This window comes from Setaria viridis, chromosome 9, assembly GCF_005286985.2.
Source record: "Setaria viridis chromosome 9, Setaria_viridis_v4.0, whole genome shotgun sequence".
Lineage (NCBI taxonomy): Eukaryota > Viridiplantae > Streptophyta > Magnoliopsida > Poales > Poaceae > Setaria > Setaria viridis.
In genome coordinates, this window is record NC_048271.2 from 43,450,086 (window position 1) to 43,468,188 (window position 18,103).

General features: G+C 45.2%; 3 protein-coding genes across 3 annotated transcripts; all 3 read right to left on the reverse strand.

Annotated features, from left to right (window-relative positions):
• Positions 1 to 170: 170 nt before the first annotated feature.
• Positions 171 to 2,126, reverse strand: LOC117836937 (trimethyltridecatetraene synthase). The gene is made up of 2 exons (XM_034716466.2): positions 1,086 to 2,126; positions 171 to 1,021 (listed from the first exon to the last, which is right to left on the reverse strand). The coding sequence occupies exons 1-2, from the start codon at positions 2,019 to 2,021 to the stop codon at positions 386 to 388; spliced, it is 1,572 nt and encodes a 523-aa protein (XP_034572357.1). The 5' UTR covers positions 2,022 to 2,126; the 3' UTR covers positions 171 to 385.
• Positions 2,127 to 6,418: 4,292 nt separating this feature from the next.
• On the reverse strand, positions 6,419 to 11,204 carry LOC117836935 (dimethylnonatriene synthase). The gene is made up of 2 exons (XM_034716464.2): positions 9,234 to 11,204; positions 6,419 to 7,463 (listed from the first exon to the last, which is right to left on the reverse strand). The coding sequence occupies exons 1-2, from the start codon at positions 10,257 to 10,259 to the stop codon at positions 6,810 to 6,812; spliced, it is 1,680 nt and encodes a 559-aa protein (XP_034572355.1). The 5' UTR covers positions 10,260 to 11,204; the 3' UTR covers positions 6,419 to 6,809.
• Positions 11,205 to 11,348: 144 nt separating this feature from the next.
• On the reverse strand, positions 11,349 to 14,157 carry LOC117836941 (peptide methionine sulfoxide reductase B5). Its single transcript, XM_034716469.2, has 3 exons — positions 14,036 to 14,157; positions 11,840 to 11,996; positions 11,349 to 11,746 (listed from the first exon to the last, which is right to left on the reverse strand). Exons 1-3 carry the CDS (start codon positions 14,131 to 14,133, stop codon positions 11,597 to 11,599), a joined length of 405 nt encoding a protein of 134 aa, XP_034572360.1. The 5' UTR covers positions 14,134 to 14,157; the 3' UTR covers positions 11,349 to 11,596.
• Between the last annotated feature and the right edge of the window lie 3,946 nt (positions 14,158 to 18,103).

Below are 18,103 nucleotides of genomic sequence, written 5' to 3' on the forward strand. Positions count from 1 at the left end.
TTCGTGTAATGTCGTTTGCGATGAGGCACCTTGGGTTTAGTGTTTTAGCTGGAACCTATGAGCACTTCCGAGAGGCTGTCGGCAGATCCTTGATGAAGTCACGTACGGCAAATTGCCGTTGAGAACTGAGAAGGTCATGTGCCGTACTTGAGAACTCAGCTCCAAACATCTCTCGAACACTAACAATCTTTTTTTATTTACTTAATAATATAGGGTACATTAAATTTGAGTTATAGAGTGAAACTAGGAGACAAGCACAGAACAACAATAGAGACGGATCGAGCATGGATGTGTGACAAAAGTCTCTCGTCCTTATTGTCGGTACAAAGCACAGGCATCATATGCATTTCGTACGCGCGCACGGAGGCAGATCGATATGCATGCTTCACGGCACGGCATAGAGGTGGTCCGGGAGCTTGGGCTCGGCGACGGCCTCGAGCGGGACCCTGCGGGGCACGGTGAGCGAGAACGTCTCCTCCATGCTCAGCTCCTCCGCCGCCGCCGCGCCGCCGGGGAGCCTCCAAGCGAAGGCGTGCAGCAGGTTGGCCAGGATCATGTGCACCATCCTGAGGCCGAGGCCGATGCCGGGGCACATCCGGCGGCCGGACCCGAACGGCAGGAGCTCGAAGTCCTGCCCTTTCACGTCCACGCCGCTCCCGACGAACCGCTCCGGCCGGAACTCCATGGGGGCTTCCCACACTGCCGGGTCACGGCCGATGGCCCAGACGTTGATGAGGACGCGCGTGCCCGCCGGGATGTCGTAGCGGCCCATGGACACGTCCTCCCGGGACAGCCGCGGCGACATAAGTGGAGCAACGGGATGCAGGCGCATGGTCTCCTTCACGATGGCCTCCATGTACGGGAGGTTTGGGATGTCTTGCTCTGCCACAAGGCGGTCGCGGCCGATCACACGCTCCAGCTCCTCGCTGGCCTTGGCAAGGACCTCGGGGCTCCTGAGGATCTCAGACATGGCCCACTCGACGGTCACCGACGACGTATCCGTGCCGCCGCCGATGAGGTCCTGCATGCGTAGTTCAGTGAATCCCTTGACACCATCACGCGTGGAGTCAAATGGCAACACTTACTAGAGTGAATCCCTTGACACCATCCCTCCCGATCGGGACCTCGAGATTGGGGTCGTCGGCGAGCTCGAGAAGCACGTCCACCATGTCCGTGGCGACGAACTCCTTGCCCTCTCGCCGCCGCCGCTCGTTGTGCTCGTCCAGGACGTACTCCAGGAACCGGTCGAACATCTTGGCCGACCTCTTCATCCTCCTGACGTACCCCTGCGGGTCCAGCCAGCTGAGCCACGGGATCATGTCCCCGACGTTGAGCGCGCCGTTGAGTGAGAAGTGCTCGTCGATCATCCGCCTGAACTCCTCCGGTGTCACCGGCGAGCCGGCCCCGTCGACGACGTACTTCCTTCCCAGCACCATGCGCGAGATCACGTTGAGGTTCACCATGTAGAGGTGCTCCCTGAGCGCCACCGCCGCGTGCTGCCCGCCGGCCGCCGCCGCCGCCGCGGAGGCGCGCAGATCGTTGAGCATCGAGCGCACCTCCTCGCCGCGGACGTGCTCGAGCGACGCGAGCCGCCTCGCGTTGAAGAGCTCGGCCTGCCAGAGCCTGCGCCCCTGGCGCCAGTACGCGCCGTGGGGCGACCAGAAGAGGCCGGAGTAGTTGTAGGTGGTGTGCTTGCCGGCCGCCGTCCTGGGACGGTCGATGAACGCCAGGTCGTGGGTCTTGAGGAAGAACCTGGCCGTCTCGACCGACGAGCCGACGACGACGGGGGAGGAGCCGAACCGGAGGGACATGAGCGGGCCGTACCGCGCCGAGAGGTCGTGGATGGAGTGGTGCGGGAGCGTGCCGATCAGGTTCAGGTTGCCGATCACCGGCCACGGCCGGGGGCCCGGTGGGAGGTTGTACTTGCGCGTGGGGCGGCGCTGGCGGATAATGGCCACGAGGAACAGAGCGGCGGCGAGCACGACGGCGAGGAATGAGGCCGGCGACGGTGAAAGCTCCATTAGGAGGTAGGTAGGATGGAGGTGTTTTTTTTACCTTCTCAAGTGAAGTGATGGGCGATGAACGAACTAGTGTGAGCACTATATACAGATCAGAGTGGTGTTATCTCGACGTGTGTGTGCGTTGATTATGGCCGGTGCCGATCCTTGTCCGTCCCTCTCTAGTGAGATTGCAGTGGATTACACGGCAGCTGGGAACGGAGATCGCTCAAAATTCGAACCGACGGCAGTGCCTAACGTGGCGCAAGCCGGTTGATCGGCAGGGTGTGGACTGTGGAGGTTGCATGCGAGACAGCGAGAGGGGCAGCGACGGATATGCATTTTGGTGTATTTCTGCAACTGCAGGCGTTTCTTTTCTCGAATGGGCATTTGTAGATACCTTTTGCACCGTGGTATATTGTCAGCAACTAATGCAGCAAAATAAGACACATGTTTCAAAATAGGTCAATAATGCAATCATTAATGCAAATTGTTGGAATGGGCCTCACAAACAATACTAGGCTGCTGCATTCTTAAAATGTGCAATGAGGCCACCACATTTTGTTGAATCAGGTTCACATCATGACTGTTGGAGTATTGAATATATGCATCAGATCACATTCAAACACAAGAAAAAAAAATGAAAATGTAAACTATTGGATTAACTGATACGGGTCACAAAGTACGTGGAATAAGGAAACAAATATATAAAATGAAACCTGAAAAGAAAATAGCAAAGCCACGCTCGATCAACTAGGGAAGTAAGACCAGCATAACGGTTGGTAGATGGGGCGATGTCAGTCGAGGTGGTGGAAAGGGTTGAGACTGCTGAACTTGCTCAAATTTGGTGGAACGAGGAGCGGCGGTAGCTCTAGCAGTTGGATCCCCCCGCAGATGTGACAAGGAGAGTAGGGTGGTAAGAGGGCATGCCAGGGCCCACTTTAAGAGCATCTATATATCGGCTGAATAACTCTATCTAAAGGTGACGTAGGAGGAAAGAAGGAAGACTTGAGATAAAAGGAAGAATAAGATGCATTAGATGAAGTATTTGATGAAGATCAAATAAATACATGTGTATAGTAGACACTAAGACCTAGGTATATAATACAAATAGATCCAAATAAAAAGGATTCAAATAACGATAGAAGATGATTCAAGAGTCAGGAGCAACCGAGCAAATTTGATTGAAGTACTTCTCAGCTGTGCTGGTCATCATGTTGGATTTCATTTGGTTAGGTCCATTTTATATCTAATAAAATCGATTAAATTACAAGGCCTACAATTTATGCTAGGAAGTTAAAAGTAGATAATCCAATGTGGGAAATTGAGAAAGACTCTAACCAACTTAACAGGTGACTTTGAGTGTACCCGTATGTGAAGTTGCAAAATGAGTACATCCTGAATCTCTCTGGTTCTTAGCTTCGTTCTTGTTTTATTGCATATTAAATATAAACATGTTTACTGTTGTCAATCAAGTTACACATCATCATGTTTTATACCGAATATTTGAAAATTAAAATATACCAAATTTTGTCTATAACACTGGGCGCACCTAGCTTGCTGTTCTCCCTCGAGCACAAGGCCCAAATGCGCCCACAAGTTGAACATGTGATATCTACCCCTCCTGCCATCATGATCTGACTAAATCATTGAAATGGAAGTAACCCGTAGATACATGCAGATGATAAACCTGAATATCCATGAAACAGAAATATAAGAAAGTCAGCAAATGTCTATCAAGACATCTGTTCAGTGGTGCGGACTTATCCAGGCCAGGGTATCCATCAAGTGGAACTAGTTGTTCGTACTTCAAGCCGGTTTTCCATGCTTTTCTCAAGGTGTGCCACCTATGTTTCTCCTTGGTTCATAGAAAAACATGTTTAGACTTGAGACAGGACTACACCCACATCCCTCTCGATACAGTCCAGCCACGAGAGTATGTTCATGTTAGTCGAACTAGCTAGTCTGACAATCCATATTCCTGCACAAGCTAATAATTTCAAGAGACAACCATATCCTTGATTCGAAGGACCCCATTTAGAGAATTCATCCTTTACTTTTATAAGATCAGTCCAGATGTGAGAATTTCCTGATTTACCTCGTACTTGTGTCAATGTTGATTTACCACTAAAATATTTGTTTCCAAGTAATTGTTGCCAAACCCCATCCTCGTTAAGTAGCCTATAAATCCATTTGCTAAGGAGACATATATTCTTGACCACAAGATTAGTAATACCCCGTCTGCCTTAGTCCTTTGGTTGGCAAACTATCCCATCCCATCTGCTGAACCTATACTTCTCCTAATGATTGTCCCCTTGCAAAAAAAAAATCAAGTGTTCAGTTTCTTCTCAAATCTGTCTTCCACCACCTTCCAATCACAGTTTCTGAGCCTTCTATGTATCATGGGCATACTAAGGTATTTGAATGGTGCAGTGCCAATGGTGCATCCAAATAATTGTGTGTATTGTTCTGCATATTCAATAGCAACCCCATAATATAAAAGGAGATAAGAATCTACTCCCTCCATTCCAAATTGTATGTCGTTTTGGTTTTTTTCTAGGTGCATAGTTTTTGTTATGCACTTAGATATAGTGTTGTTATGCACATAGATATAGTGTACTAGTCCATCAACCCATGCTCCTGCACAGGATAATATTTTTAAATCTTTTGTATTTAAAAATTATTTAGAAATCAAACTTCTAGCTAATAATCAAAATTGTTTACCTACTACTCTCTCATTTTTTCAATACTTCAACATAATATTTATATAGATGTGTATGTATCTTTGTCTAGTTGTGATTGATTTTTTAATTAGTACTTACTCTATACACTTTTCATCTACATTCACACTTTTTTTTCATTTTGCATCACACCTCCATACATTGTGTTTAGCATAAAAATTAATATTTTTCATCATTTCCTCAAATACATGTATAAATGATCTACATGGTGACACTCATCACGCGTGTACCTTAAATTAGTATTTCTATATCAACAATAACATAAATAGGTAATTTAGAATCATATATTAGTTTACTATTGGACATTTCTATATGATGCACAAGAAGATAATTAGATTAAGATTTAGGTTTTTACTTGATGTTACTTTTAATAATAACACGCACGGGTAACTTAGATACAAATTTAGAATGATACTTTAAGTTATACTTTATTATAATAATATGCATGAGTAAATTGGATGAAGACTATGGGGTTACTTTAGATTATTTTTTTTATAATGGTAGGGCTCGATAATTTAGATATAGATTTAGGTTTATTTTAGAATATTTTCATAATGATATTGGTGGATAATTTTTTTAGAAAATATAATAGACCAATAGCTATGATTATTAGAGTTTATAGGATTGATGTTTGATGTTTCTGATTTTTGTGAGAATTTCTAGGATTTGTCTTTTTTTCTATCGTGTCTCGTGAAAACTAATATGGAGTCTTCAATGGACAAAAATGAGATCACATTGCTATAAAACTATTACCTTGAGCTACTTCTCATTTGTTAAAATTCGAACACAATACATATATACTTATTATCTTCATCCGATTGTGTTATATTTAGTTCTAACGTTTCCATCCATATTTATAATTTTTAACTTTTCACTTTGCATCGCAAGTATGCGCTTGAATTTGTTTAATGTACCTTAAGTTTAAGCTATAATTTTAACATAGAAATCTATATTCTCATCACTTCGCCTATATCTTTATAAATGGTAACATACACACCATGTGTATATACCTTAAGTATTATATCATATACCAATAGTGTAAGAAATAGATGATTTAGAATCGTATATTGGTGTGTATTTTTAATTAAGGTGATTTGGATTCAAATTTAAGGTTACCTCATATTATTTTAACAATGGCATATGTTAGTAATATAGTACTTTAAATTATTTTTTAAGTATTAGTGGTGGGCAATTTTGTTGCAAAGGGGGTTATTTTAAATTATTTTTATAATGGCAGAAGTGGGTAATTTTGATGAAGATTAGGGGCTACTTCAGTTTATTTATATAATGGCAGAGGTGGGTAATTTAGATATAGATTTAGAGGGTTAATTTAGGCTATTTTTATAATGATATAGGTGGGTAATTTTTTAGAAAACATAATAGATCCAATCCAATGGCTATGATGATTTGAGTCTACCGATTGACGGCTAGATGTTTTGCTTTTTTGTGAGAATTTCTAGGATTTCTCTTTTTTTCTAGATTGTCCACCTAAGATCCTAGGTGGCATCACCTAGAGGCTTCAAAAGGAGCCTCCAATTAGTAATAGGAAGATTGTTATGCACTTAGATACAATTTGGAACGGAGGGAGTAATATTGTTTGCCCACGTTGAATTGGATGTTGATGTCTCTCTTGCTTCCATTTTTGGTGTTTACAACTGACTATTTCAGCTCAGTCATATATAATTTGCTTAATAATAAGTCTCAGCTTGCATTTGTAATATGTATGGTTCAGACAGTCGAGTTCAAAAAGTAAAACCCCAGAGACACACACACACACACAATCAATGATAAAACACAAAGAAACAACATAAACAGAATCTTCTTTATTGCCCGTCACAAGCAAATGCATCATGCATGTCTTATTCATATATACGCAGATGTAGGAGGCAGCCAGACAGACTTGCCAGTCTTCGACCATGCATCACGGCCCATCAGTCGCGTAGAGGTATAGGAGGCAGAATCTTCTTTATTGCCGTCGCAAGCACATGCATCATGCATGTCTCATTCATAGGCAGATGTATTAGGATGCAGCCAGACAGACTTGCCAGTCTTCCACCATGCATCACGGCGATCACGGCGCAGTCGCGTAGAGGTGCGCCGGGAGCCTGGGCTCGGCGACGGCCTCGAGCGGGACCTTGCGCGGGACGGCCAGCCCGAACTTTTCCTCCATGCTCAGCTCCTCCGCCGCCACGCCGTCGGGGAGCCTCCACGCGAACGCGTGCAGCAGGTTCGCCAGCGTCAGCTGCACCATCTTGAGCCCGAGGGTGTACCCCGGGCACATCCGGCGGCCGGACCCGAACGGCAGCAGCTCGAGGTCCTGCCCCTTCACGTCCACGCTGCTCCCGACGAACCGCTCCGGCCGGAACTCCTCCGCCGCGCGGCCCCACACGGCGGGGTCGCGGCCGATGGTCCATATGTTGACGAACACGAGCGTGCCCGCCGGGATGTCGTAGCCGCCGCCGCCGCCCGTGGACGACGCGTCCTCGCGGGACAGCCGCGGGGCCAGCAGGGGCGTCACAGGGTGCAGGCGGAAGGTCTCCTTCACGACGGCCTCCAGGTACGGGAGCTTCGGGATGTCCTCCTCCGTGACGAGGAGGCGGCCGTGGCCGACGACGCTGTCGAGCTCCTCGGTGGCCTTGGCCATGACCTCCGGGTTCCGCAGGAGCTCCGACATCGCCCACTCGGTGGCCACCGCCGATGTGTCCGTGCCGCCGGCGATGAGGTCCTGCATACGTGTCCATTGTTTACCCGTGTCAAATGCTCGGATCGGAGCACGAAGGAAAATTAGTGCGTAGGACAACGGCCACGTTGATCAATTTGCCAAGTGTTGAACCAATATTGTGGGGCCGTACCAATGCATGTATTATTTCCTACTTTTCTTTTATCCACAAAAGCTTTCGAAAAATTGTCACTCGCTCATAGTGGAGCATTATAGCTTTCGAAAAATTGTTGATGATGTTAAGAAGACAGGACCGATCGGTAGTGGAAGTAGCCGTCAGGCTGATTAGCCGCGTTTGATGGTTGAATTCTCCCTGTCCATTGGATGGTTTGACTCTTTCACATAGTGTACAGTAAACGTAGGTACTACACCGGTTGGTCATGTCTCCCTTTTTCAAAACCGTGTGCAAATTTTAAAGAATTTTTTCCGCAGGAAAATTCTTAAAGAATTTAAACTGAGGCCAACTAAAATGGTGAGGAACTGAAACTGCTGGATGTTATAAACTTTTGTGAAATATTCTGACTGACATACCACACAAGCTACCGGCATCAGCTGCTTAGCTATATGATTTTTATTTCACGGGAAACACCAGTCCTAGCATACGTAGAGAAAAAAAATTGTGTAACTGCCTTATGATGTCCAAACCACAAGTATGTCTGAATCTTACTACTCATTAGAGATAATTTGGAGCCTCAACATTGCTCTAACAGAGTTCAGAATTTCGGCCGAAAATCACTGCAGCAAAGATTGGTCCTACGGTGGTGACCGGTAAATGGTCATACGGTCATTTTTCAGTTGGATTTTGTTCGGCCTTTCAAATTTCAGTCAAAATTTGGTTAAATTTCTTTTTTTGCCAAAAATCAGTCTACTGGTCCCCTCCAAATCTTTTTGCCCATTGGGTAGCTTGAACGTTGGGCTCTAATCATCGTAGCCGTTGGATTTATAATATTTTCTAAAAAAATTATCCACCTTTGTCATTCTCAAAATAGTCTGAAGTAAACCCTAAATCTATATCTAATTTATCTACTCTATCATTATTAAAAAAATAAAGTAACATCATAATCTTCTTAAAAATTATCCACCTATACCATTATAAAAATTACTTAAAATAATCTAAAATTTAATTTTGATTACCAATAGTTACATAAATAGAAATAACCTAAGGTAAGTCCTAAACCTGAAACTAAATTACCTCATCTGTCATTATTAAAAATATGTGATTCTAAATTGCCTATTTCTATTTTAAAATAAACTAAGCTCATCCTATTTCTATTTCTATCACTGTTAATATAGAAAATATAGATATGCATGATGTGTGTTACCATATAGATAATTTACAAATGTATGGAGGAAGCTATGATAATACCAATTTTCATGTTAAATACATAGCTTGAACTAAAGGTTCGATTAAACTTAAATATATATCAAGAGCATATGTAGGTGCCATCCAAAGCAAAAAAAAAAAGCTTCAAACGTGTATTAAAAAATAAAGTAATTACCAATTAAAATATATCACAGCTGGATAAAGGATTTGTGTTAGAGTATTGAACAAACGAGTGAGAGTCACAATTTAAATAATTTTGACTATTGCTTATGTCGCGCAAAATTGTTAGTCCGTGCAGAATGCGGGAGCACGAGTTGATGACTAGTTAACCTATGTAATTGGTTAGCACCACCAGTGCAACATGTTGTTAAGTGTATTAGGCTATTGATGACGTGTAAATCGTTCAACTTAAATTTGACTCATGCATGGGGTGCACTAGTAGCCTGTGTTACCAGAGCGAATCCCTTGACGCCATCCCGCTCGATCGGGACCTCGAGGCTGGGGTCGTCAGAGAGCTCCAGCAGCAGGTCCATCATGTCTTTGGCGACGAACCCCTCGCCCTCCCGCCGCCGCCGCTCGTTGTGCTCGTCCACCACGTGCTCCAGGAACCGGTCGAACATCTTGCCGAGCCTCTTCATCCTGGCGATGTACCCCTGCAGGTCCAGGCAGTTAAGCCACGGGATGAAGTCCCCGATGCTGAACACGCCGTTGAGGACGAACAGCTCGTCGACCATCCACCTGAACTCGGCCGGCGAGACCGGGGACCCCGCGGTGCCCTCGCCTACGTACTTCCTCCCCAGCGCCATGCGCGAGATCACGTTCAGGTTCAGCATGAGCAGGTGCTCCTTGAGCGCCACCGCCACGCGCCCCTCGGCGAGCCCGTGCAGGCCGCGGAGCAGGTCGCGCACCTCCTCGAGGCGGACGTGCTCCTGCGACCGGAGCTGCCTGGCGCTGAAGAGCTTGGTCTGCCAGAGCTTGCGCGCCTGGCGCCAGTACGCGCCGTAGGGGGACCAGACGATGTCGGAGAAGTTGTAGGCGGTGTACCTCCCGGAGGCCATCTTGGGGCGGTCGATGAAGGCGACGTCGTGGGTCTTGAGGATGAACCTGGCGGCGTCCACGGAGGCGCCGACGACGACGGGGACGGAGCCGAAGCGGAGGGACATGAGCGGGCCGTGCCGCGCCGAGAGTTCGTGGATAGAGCGGTGCGGGAGCGAGCCGATCAGGTTCAGGTTGCCGATCACCGGCCACGGCCGGGGGCCCGGCGGGAGGTTGTACTTGCGACTGCGGGTGGTGGAGCTGCGCCTGCGGCAGAGGACGGTGACGAGGAGGAGCGCGGCGGCCAGCACGGCGCCGAGGGAGGAGGAGGAGGAGGAGGAGGAGGAGGCCCATGGCGGCAGTAGTAGCTCCATCGGGACGTGTAGGGTGGTGGTGGATCGGAAGTCGGAACGTGATGCGTTTTGCGTCGAGATGGGGTGCATCGTCTGGAGTGATGGTATATATAATACTGATGGGTACGGGTGTGGTTGCAGTCAGGCAAAGTGTCTTTTCTCTGCGTGCATGTGTTGGTTAAGATAAGCGCTGGTGGTAGGGAGAATCTGGATTCCCGTGCGACTTAAGTTCTTATGGGCCTGTTCGCTTCAGCTTATAAGCCGGCTGAAAAGCTGAAACGGCTGATTTGTTGTGAAAGGAAAACACTGTTTGATGACTGATAAGCCGGCTGAATAAGCTGAAGCGAACAGGCCGCATTCTTGTGTGTCGCAGAGTGAGTTTGGGTTTTGGATTATGCGACCGGGAACAGAGCCCAATGTTCACAAAGGCATCTCACCGGGAGAACAAGTAGCGACCAACGATTAGTACGATAACGATGATATTTTAGCAGTAATATAATAATGTATAATTTGGTTTAGGGACTAAGCTAGCAGTTTTCAGCTGAAAAAAAAAACTAAACAGTAAATGGGCGCGCAAGGAAGAGCATCTTCCGACGAACTCCCATAAATAAAAACCACATGTATCGCTCTCAGCATTCAGCAAAGCTTGCATCATATGAAGCAAAACTGGCCCTATCACTTCCACTACAAATCGTGGGCAAGTACAACCACCGAGAGTTGGCGGCGCAGCATAGGCCACGACAGAGCCGGCGACATGACTGGGACTTAACATGAAGGCTTCAACTTTAGACAATAATGGCGTTGGGAAAGCCAAGCTCTGCGACCGACTGTGGATGTAAGGGTGTGTTTGGTTCCATGCATCACATGATGCATGAATGGATGATCCTGGATGGGGTGCTTCAACCAATTTGCTTGTACCATATAGTTCACTCTAATTAGTAGAATAATGTATTAAGTGGGATAGCCTCATCCTAAATAAGTTGGTCCAATTCACCCAACCAAACAAAATGATCATTATTATTTTGAATCATTTCATACATAAATCAAATGATACAACCAACCAAACACCCTATGTTTTTAGCAGCTGGTCATTCTGTCAAAAGGAGGAGCCCTCAGACATTCAGAGTATGGTTCATCTGCCGGGTAAGTAATGATAACACCTATCCGATCGGCGCAGCATTTGGTAACAAGATTCGATAAAGCACTTGATGAGATTTTACATTCTGACACGACAGAATATTATAACAGCTTGTGTAAATGGCAGATCGCTAGCAGTAATAACTTATTGTGACAACAGATTCAGCTCACGGCCAAAGTAACGGGAGACACGTAAACGTGCATGCTGAATACAAATCTTATTCGTCGTTTTGTAGTGCTTCATTCTCAAAGTTCCAGAGACATGCGAGTTTCCATCCAGGGAAGATGATTTAGGAGGCAGGAGTGAACTTGATCGAGACACTGTTCACGCAGTGGCGCTCATCCGTGGGTGTCTTGAAGCCTTCTCCCTTGAATACATGGCCCAGATGCCCGCCGCAGGCTGCACAAGTGATCTCCACCCTCCGACCATCAGGATCGGGCTAAAACGATGAAATATAAGTGATCAGCATATATGTCAATCAGAATGGAAAAGGGGCATGTGAGACAGTCAGCAAACGGAGATCGAGACATACTGTTCGGTTTATGGCTCCTGGAAGTCCTTCAAAGAAAGCTGGCCAGCCGCAGCCCGAGTCGAATTTGGTGTCGGACTTGTACAGTGGGGTTCCGCAGCCAGCACAGTTATAAACCCCGTCAGCTTTAAATTTGTTGTACTCTCCTGTTCCAGGTAACCTGAACATGAATGTGCGCTTAGCTTGACGACAGATGCTTCGTTAATTATTATGCTGGGATCACTTTCAGATAATCATTTTCACATCAAGTGACAAACATGATATTATTCTTCTGAACCAAGCCAACAGAATATAAGTTGGAACAGATGGTTTGGTATGCTGAGGTCATTTTTTTAGCAATGTAGATTTAATATGTTCCTCTAACTCCTGTGGCCGATCTGCAGGGTTTGCTGCACAGTTAGTCATCTACTCTTAAAATTAGCACATGTTTATCCCATCAAGTATGAATTGGTCTAGTCACAAGTATCTTAGCACCCCTTTACATTAATCCTAGATCCACCCCTGTCATATTCTGAAGAGCGTGATAAAGTATTAAAAACTAATTCAACAAGTCAACTACTTGGGTACTGATTTACAATAGTAACTAGCAAAATATGCATAAGCATTTAAAGGTAATGCAAACTTAATCCTTAATGTTTAAAGGTAGTAATGTGCGATAAATAAATGAAATGATATAACCCACAAGAATTTTTCGGTTTATGTCTGACTAGCACACAGATTTGACAATTATAATAGACTGTAATCCAACACTACTAAGCAGGAAAACTGAAGACAGTGTAAACTTTTAACTTCCCATGCAACAAGTTCCATCAAAGGCAGCCATCTTAGTTAGGAGGACATTCACATGATTGGGCATGATAATGGACTACTAAAGACTAGCTCCCGCACTAACAAGGCCCTGTTTAGATACGACTCACATGTTTAGTTTCAACTAATTTACATGTGGATGGGTGTGGTCTGCCCAAATGAGACCCAAAAAGCATGAGACCTAGACTCTAGTGACACAACTGAAAGCAATGGTAGAAATATAAGACACTTTTCCTCTTTAAATCGGTATGTGAACACTAGGTCGCCTACTAATTTTCAGTTACAAGTTTAGATGATTTATAGTACTAGTAGATCCTATTTAATTTGTAGGATGAATTGGATTTTCTGTCCTTTCTTTTGACACTAAAGGATAATTTTCGAGTTACTAGTATACTCTGCATATCACTACTAATCGCAGAATAAGAATGACTTGAACCCGGTGGCTGCAGGAAAGATTGTAAAACCTGTTATAAGATTGTAGAGCAGATGAGCAGAATCTTACTTCCAACAAAGATATTTTTGGCAACAGAAATCTTACACACTCTTTCTGAATCATACTTATATTAGCCTGACCACTAGAACTGCTCAAGTTCTTATAAGTTATTTCATCCATCACCAAGAGAAAAGGGCAAAGGCAAATAGTTATCTTTACCGCTATAAACCATGTGCATATGCACACACTAACGAGATGTTGCTTTGTCTTAAGGGAGAAAGTGCGCAAATTTATTGGCATCATGTTTACTGTTTCTATGTTTTTCTTTGGACAGAACAAAATTATTTGTCTTTCTCTAAACCAGAAAACTCAGCTATGTACGGTAAGCCACATGGTAAGAAATTAGGAATGGTGGGCCAAACTTTCAGGATATCAAACCAAGTGGCAAGCCTGCAGTTAGATTAACAAATTGGCTTCGTTTTCTCTAGCTCTATCCCTTTTATATCTTATATAAGTCACCTTCCAGAACTTGTCTTACAGAAACAAAACCCAACTTTTGACTTTTTGAGCAGTCCAGATGAAAATCCAACAAGGAGCTAGAATCCCCACCCGGCGGCTCAAAACTCTACGATCTCAAGTTCTCAACCAATCGGCGGCCATGGCCCCCAACACCCTAAGACGACGTTCACTGGAATCAGACATCGGAGATACGAATCGCACAAGCATCGAATCCCCCGAGAAGAAAAGGGGAACGAAAGATATGCAGGACGCCCAGGCACAGATCAATTCACAACATGACAGTCACAAAACGAAGCGTGGAGTATCACGAGCGCGCATGGCCCGTGGTGATAGACGATGAGGACGGAGGAAGCTGGATGGAGGGAGAGGAGAGGAGAGGAGACGCGCGGGGAGGGGGGGGGGGGGGGGGGGGGGGGGGGGGCTGGGGGGCGAGTACTGACTCGGTGCCCTTTTGGCGGAGGATGCGGAACTGCTCGGGGGAGAGGATGGCGCGCCACTCCTCTTCGCTCCTCTGCTTGCTGCTGCCCCCGGACGCCATCGCCGCGGCGGCGGGGGGGGGGGGGGGGGGGGGGGGGGGGGGGGGGGGGGGGGGGGTCGGGGCGTCGGGCACGGGAGCGATCCGAAGAAGGAACGAAACGCGAGGAGGAGGTAGACGGCGCGGTGCGGACGTGCGGTGAGGCTGTGAGGGGGAGCAACGGCACTATGTGGACTTTGCGCTTTGCTGAGTGCACGAGGCCTGACTTCCGCTTTTACAAGTTTGCTTTTCGGTACTCCCCTCCTAAATTATAAATCGTTTTTAGCATTTTTAATTCATAATTTTTATTATAGATTTAAATATAATATATATAGTCGTAGAAATGCTAAAACAACCTATACATAGGACGAAGGAAATACATATTTTCTAAATATGTAGATTTTAATATGCATTTATAAGATACATAGCAAATTTTGTGTATCTATAAAATTCAAAACAATCTACATTTTGAAACGGAGGAAGTACCGTTGAATACATATTTGGAAGCATTTTCATTGTCATGCAAAGTAGCTTTATTACATGAAAATTCTTCAAGCTAGCTACTACTAAAGATTGTACTCTATTGAGCGAAGCATGCATGCGCAATCTGTTGCAAAAGGTTCGTTGACCTAGACATGTTCCGGCTTCCAATGGATGTGTTCTAAGGGATGTTTGTTTCTTTACTCACTCTTAAAATTCCTATCACATCAAATATTTAGATACTAATTAGGAGTATTAAATATAGATTAATTACAAAACCAATTGAAATTCCTGTCACATCAAATATTTAGATACTAATTAGGAGTATTAAATATAGATTAATTACAAAACCAATTGCATAGATGGAGACTAATTTGCGAGGCCTAATTAGTCCATGATTTGACAATGTGATGCTACAGTAAACATGTGCTAATGATGGATTAATTAGACTTAATAGATTCGTCTCGTGAATTAGCCTTCATCTGTGTAATTAGTTTTATAATTAGCTCATATTTAATCCTCCTAATTAATATCCGAATATTCAATGTGACATAAATTTTAGGAGGTCCTAAAGAACCAAACAGGAGGCGGGTTAAACTTTAGCCCCCATCATATCGAAAGTTTGGATACTAATTAGGAGTATTAAACCTAGACTAATTACAAAACTAATTACACAACTCCTAGGCTAAATCGCGAGACGAATCTATTAAGCTTAATTAGTCCATGATTTGACAAGTGGTGCTATAGTAACCATTCACTAATGATGGATTAATTAGGCTTAATAGATTCGTCTCGCGATTTAACCTAGGGGTTCTGCAATTAATTTTGTAATTAGCTTATATTTAGTCCTCCTAATTAGTATCCGAACATCCGATGTGACAGGGCTAAAGTTTAGCCTCCTCCTCCCAAACACCACCTAAAACTACTCCGGAGTGCGTCTTGGGATCCTCAGCATTGTGAACAGGATGCAATGTGCCAGGCTGGGCTGACCTATACGTTGGCCCATAATTGCTTTCATTTGCCAATTATATACTTTCTCCAACCGTGGTTTTAACCCGACATGATTTTCAACTCGCATACTTCGATAAATTGACACCTGATATATTACAATGTTCATGAACATATAATTGACATATTATGAAAGTGTTTTCAAATATGAATGGGGTAATACTAAATTTGAATAGGATAGTATAATTTATAAATTCAAAGTTTAGGTATCGATATAAGATTCAAAAGTCCGAATCTTGAGTTACATGCTCGGTTTAAAAAAAGAGAGAGTAGGAGAGAATAATATGATAACTAAGGTCCTGTTTGGCACGGCTCCACTCCTAAATTCCAGCAACTCCATCAAAAAATTCAGCCAAACACCCCAACTCCAAAACTTCATGGAGTTGCCAACTCCATGGAGCTGTAGTGCAAATGGAGGTGGAGTTTTGGAGCACCTCTTTTGCTGCTCCAGAAACCTCTCTTTTGAACCTTCTCGTGGAGTTGGTGGGTAATTACCCACCAATGCCACTGGTTACACAAAAAAACGTTTCATTCTATTCTCCCGAGCCCCACTCGCCGCCAGAGCCCTGCCCGTCGCCGCCCGCCGTGCCGCGCCCGTCGCCCGTCGTCGCCTGTCGCCGCCCGCCGCCCGTCGTCGCCCGCCGCCCGTCGCCACCCACCCAGCCGCTTGTCGTCGCCGCTCGCCGCCCGTTGCCGCCTGTCGTCGCCCGTGGCCACCCGCCACCCCATCGCTACCCACCCCGCCGCCCGTGGAGGGTCTCCCGTGTGCGGCACAGTGCAGTGAAAAAGGGGAAGAAGAAGATGGGATAGAGAGGATGACAAGTGGGGCCTTAATTGGGGGGCAACAATGGCAATCCACACTGAAATCGATCTTTTCTGGAGCTGAGAGCACCCATCTAGCCAAACACCTCATTTTTGTTCTGGAGTTTTGGAGCGGAGCTGGCTCCATGTGAAGTTGTGGAGTGGAGCAGCTCCACCCGGAGTTGGAGCTATACCAAACAGGACCTAAGTTGGTTGAAGCTCGTCAAGTGTTCAAACAACCTGACACAAGTTAAATCTCCGATGGCTGGCGCGTCAGGTGTTGATATTTTATACCCAGCAACCTACTGAGGGTATCCCGATTTATACAGGTGGAAATCGTCGTATCTGGAACTTGATAGTTAAAGCGGACACATGATTTATACAGGTTCGGGCCGCCAGAGTAGTTAATACCCTACGTCCTGTTTGGAGTGTTGTATATTGCGCTCTGCGCTTGGGTGTTGTTTGGTGTTGAGGATTTGGTCCTCTATTGTGACTCTATGAGGTCTTCACCTACCAATCTAGGGATCCCTGCCCTCCTTTATATACTCCAAGAGGCGGATTACTAGTCGGTTACAAGGAGTCCTAGCAGGATTACATGGTACGAATCCTAAAAGGATCACAGAGGAATTATCATAGGAATCCGTCTTCTTTCTTCCTTACCGGTACTGGGGATCTATCCCGACAGGTACACCGTACATGTCTTGAATACAACTTTCATTAAACCTATAATCTTCCGATCTGGTGCACCTCCGCATGTGTACGGTGTGAGAGTGTTCATTTAGTGGGTCATTGTATCTTACTACAAGAGATATATAAGCATAGTTCAGACCAAAGAAGGCCACATGCCCCCTTCCTCTAAAATTTGAAATTTATTAGCCATGTGCTACCTTCCTCTAAAATTTGAAATTCCTCTAAAATTTGAAATTTCTTAATAAACAGTACTTAGTTATGCTTAAATATTGCTAAAACCCTCTTAAATTGCACTATTGGCCCCTCCTGGAAACCACTCCAAGGCTCCAAGCTCCGCCACTGATATATGGTAACCATATAAATTAGTATTTCAATATTGGACATGAATATGTGAATACTCCGTAGCACGCTACTACAAGAATACGGTCACGTTTAGTAGGGCTTCTCAAAGTGCTTCTCCACCAGTTTTTGGTGAAATCCTACTAAAGGGGCAATTTCAAAACGGCTCCACCACCGAAGTTGGGGAGAAGCCGCAAAACGGCTTACACTACAGAGGAGGAGCCCAAAAAAAATCGTCGGCTTCTCCTCTCTCTTCAAGCATTAAGTGATCATAAAATTACCCATATTGCCATTGAGAAGCCGTTTTACCAAACATTTTGCAAAATGGCTTCAGCTCCGTTAGAGAAGCCACTCCACCAAAGGAGCCAGAGCCGAAGCCATTTGGAAGGAGCTGAAGCTCTACCAAACAGGACCTACAAGTACAACGCAGGTGGTGAAATAAGTGATGAATGCACGATACCTCTTTGAGCCCTCGTCCCTGCATAATCTCTCAAATGATACATGGCAACAGAGTTCCATGTGAATAGAAGTGTCAAGAAAGGGACACGGCGACATGTTCATCCTCAGCGTCATGATATTAGGGGTGCGCCCTAGATATTAGGGGTGCAAATTTGTGATCTTGAGGATCATCACCGATTCTTCTAGTATTAGGATTCTTCTAGTATTAGGCTTCGTT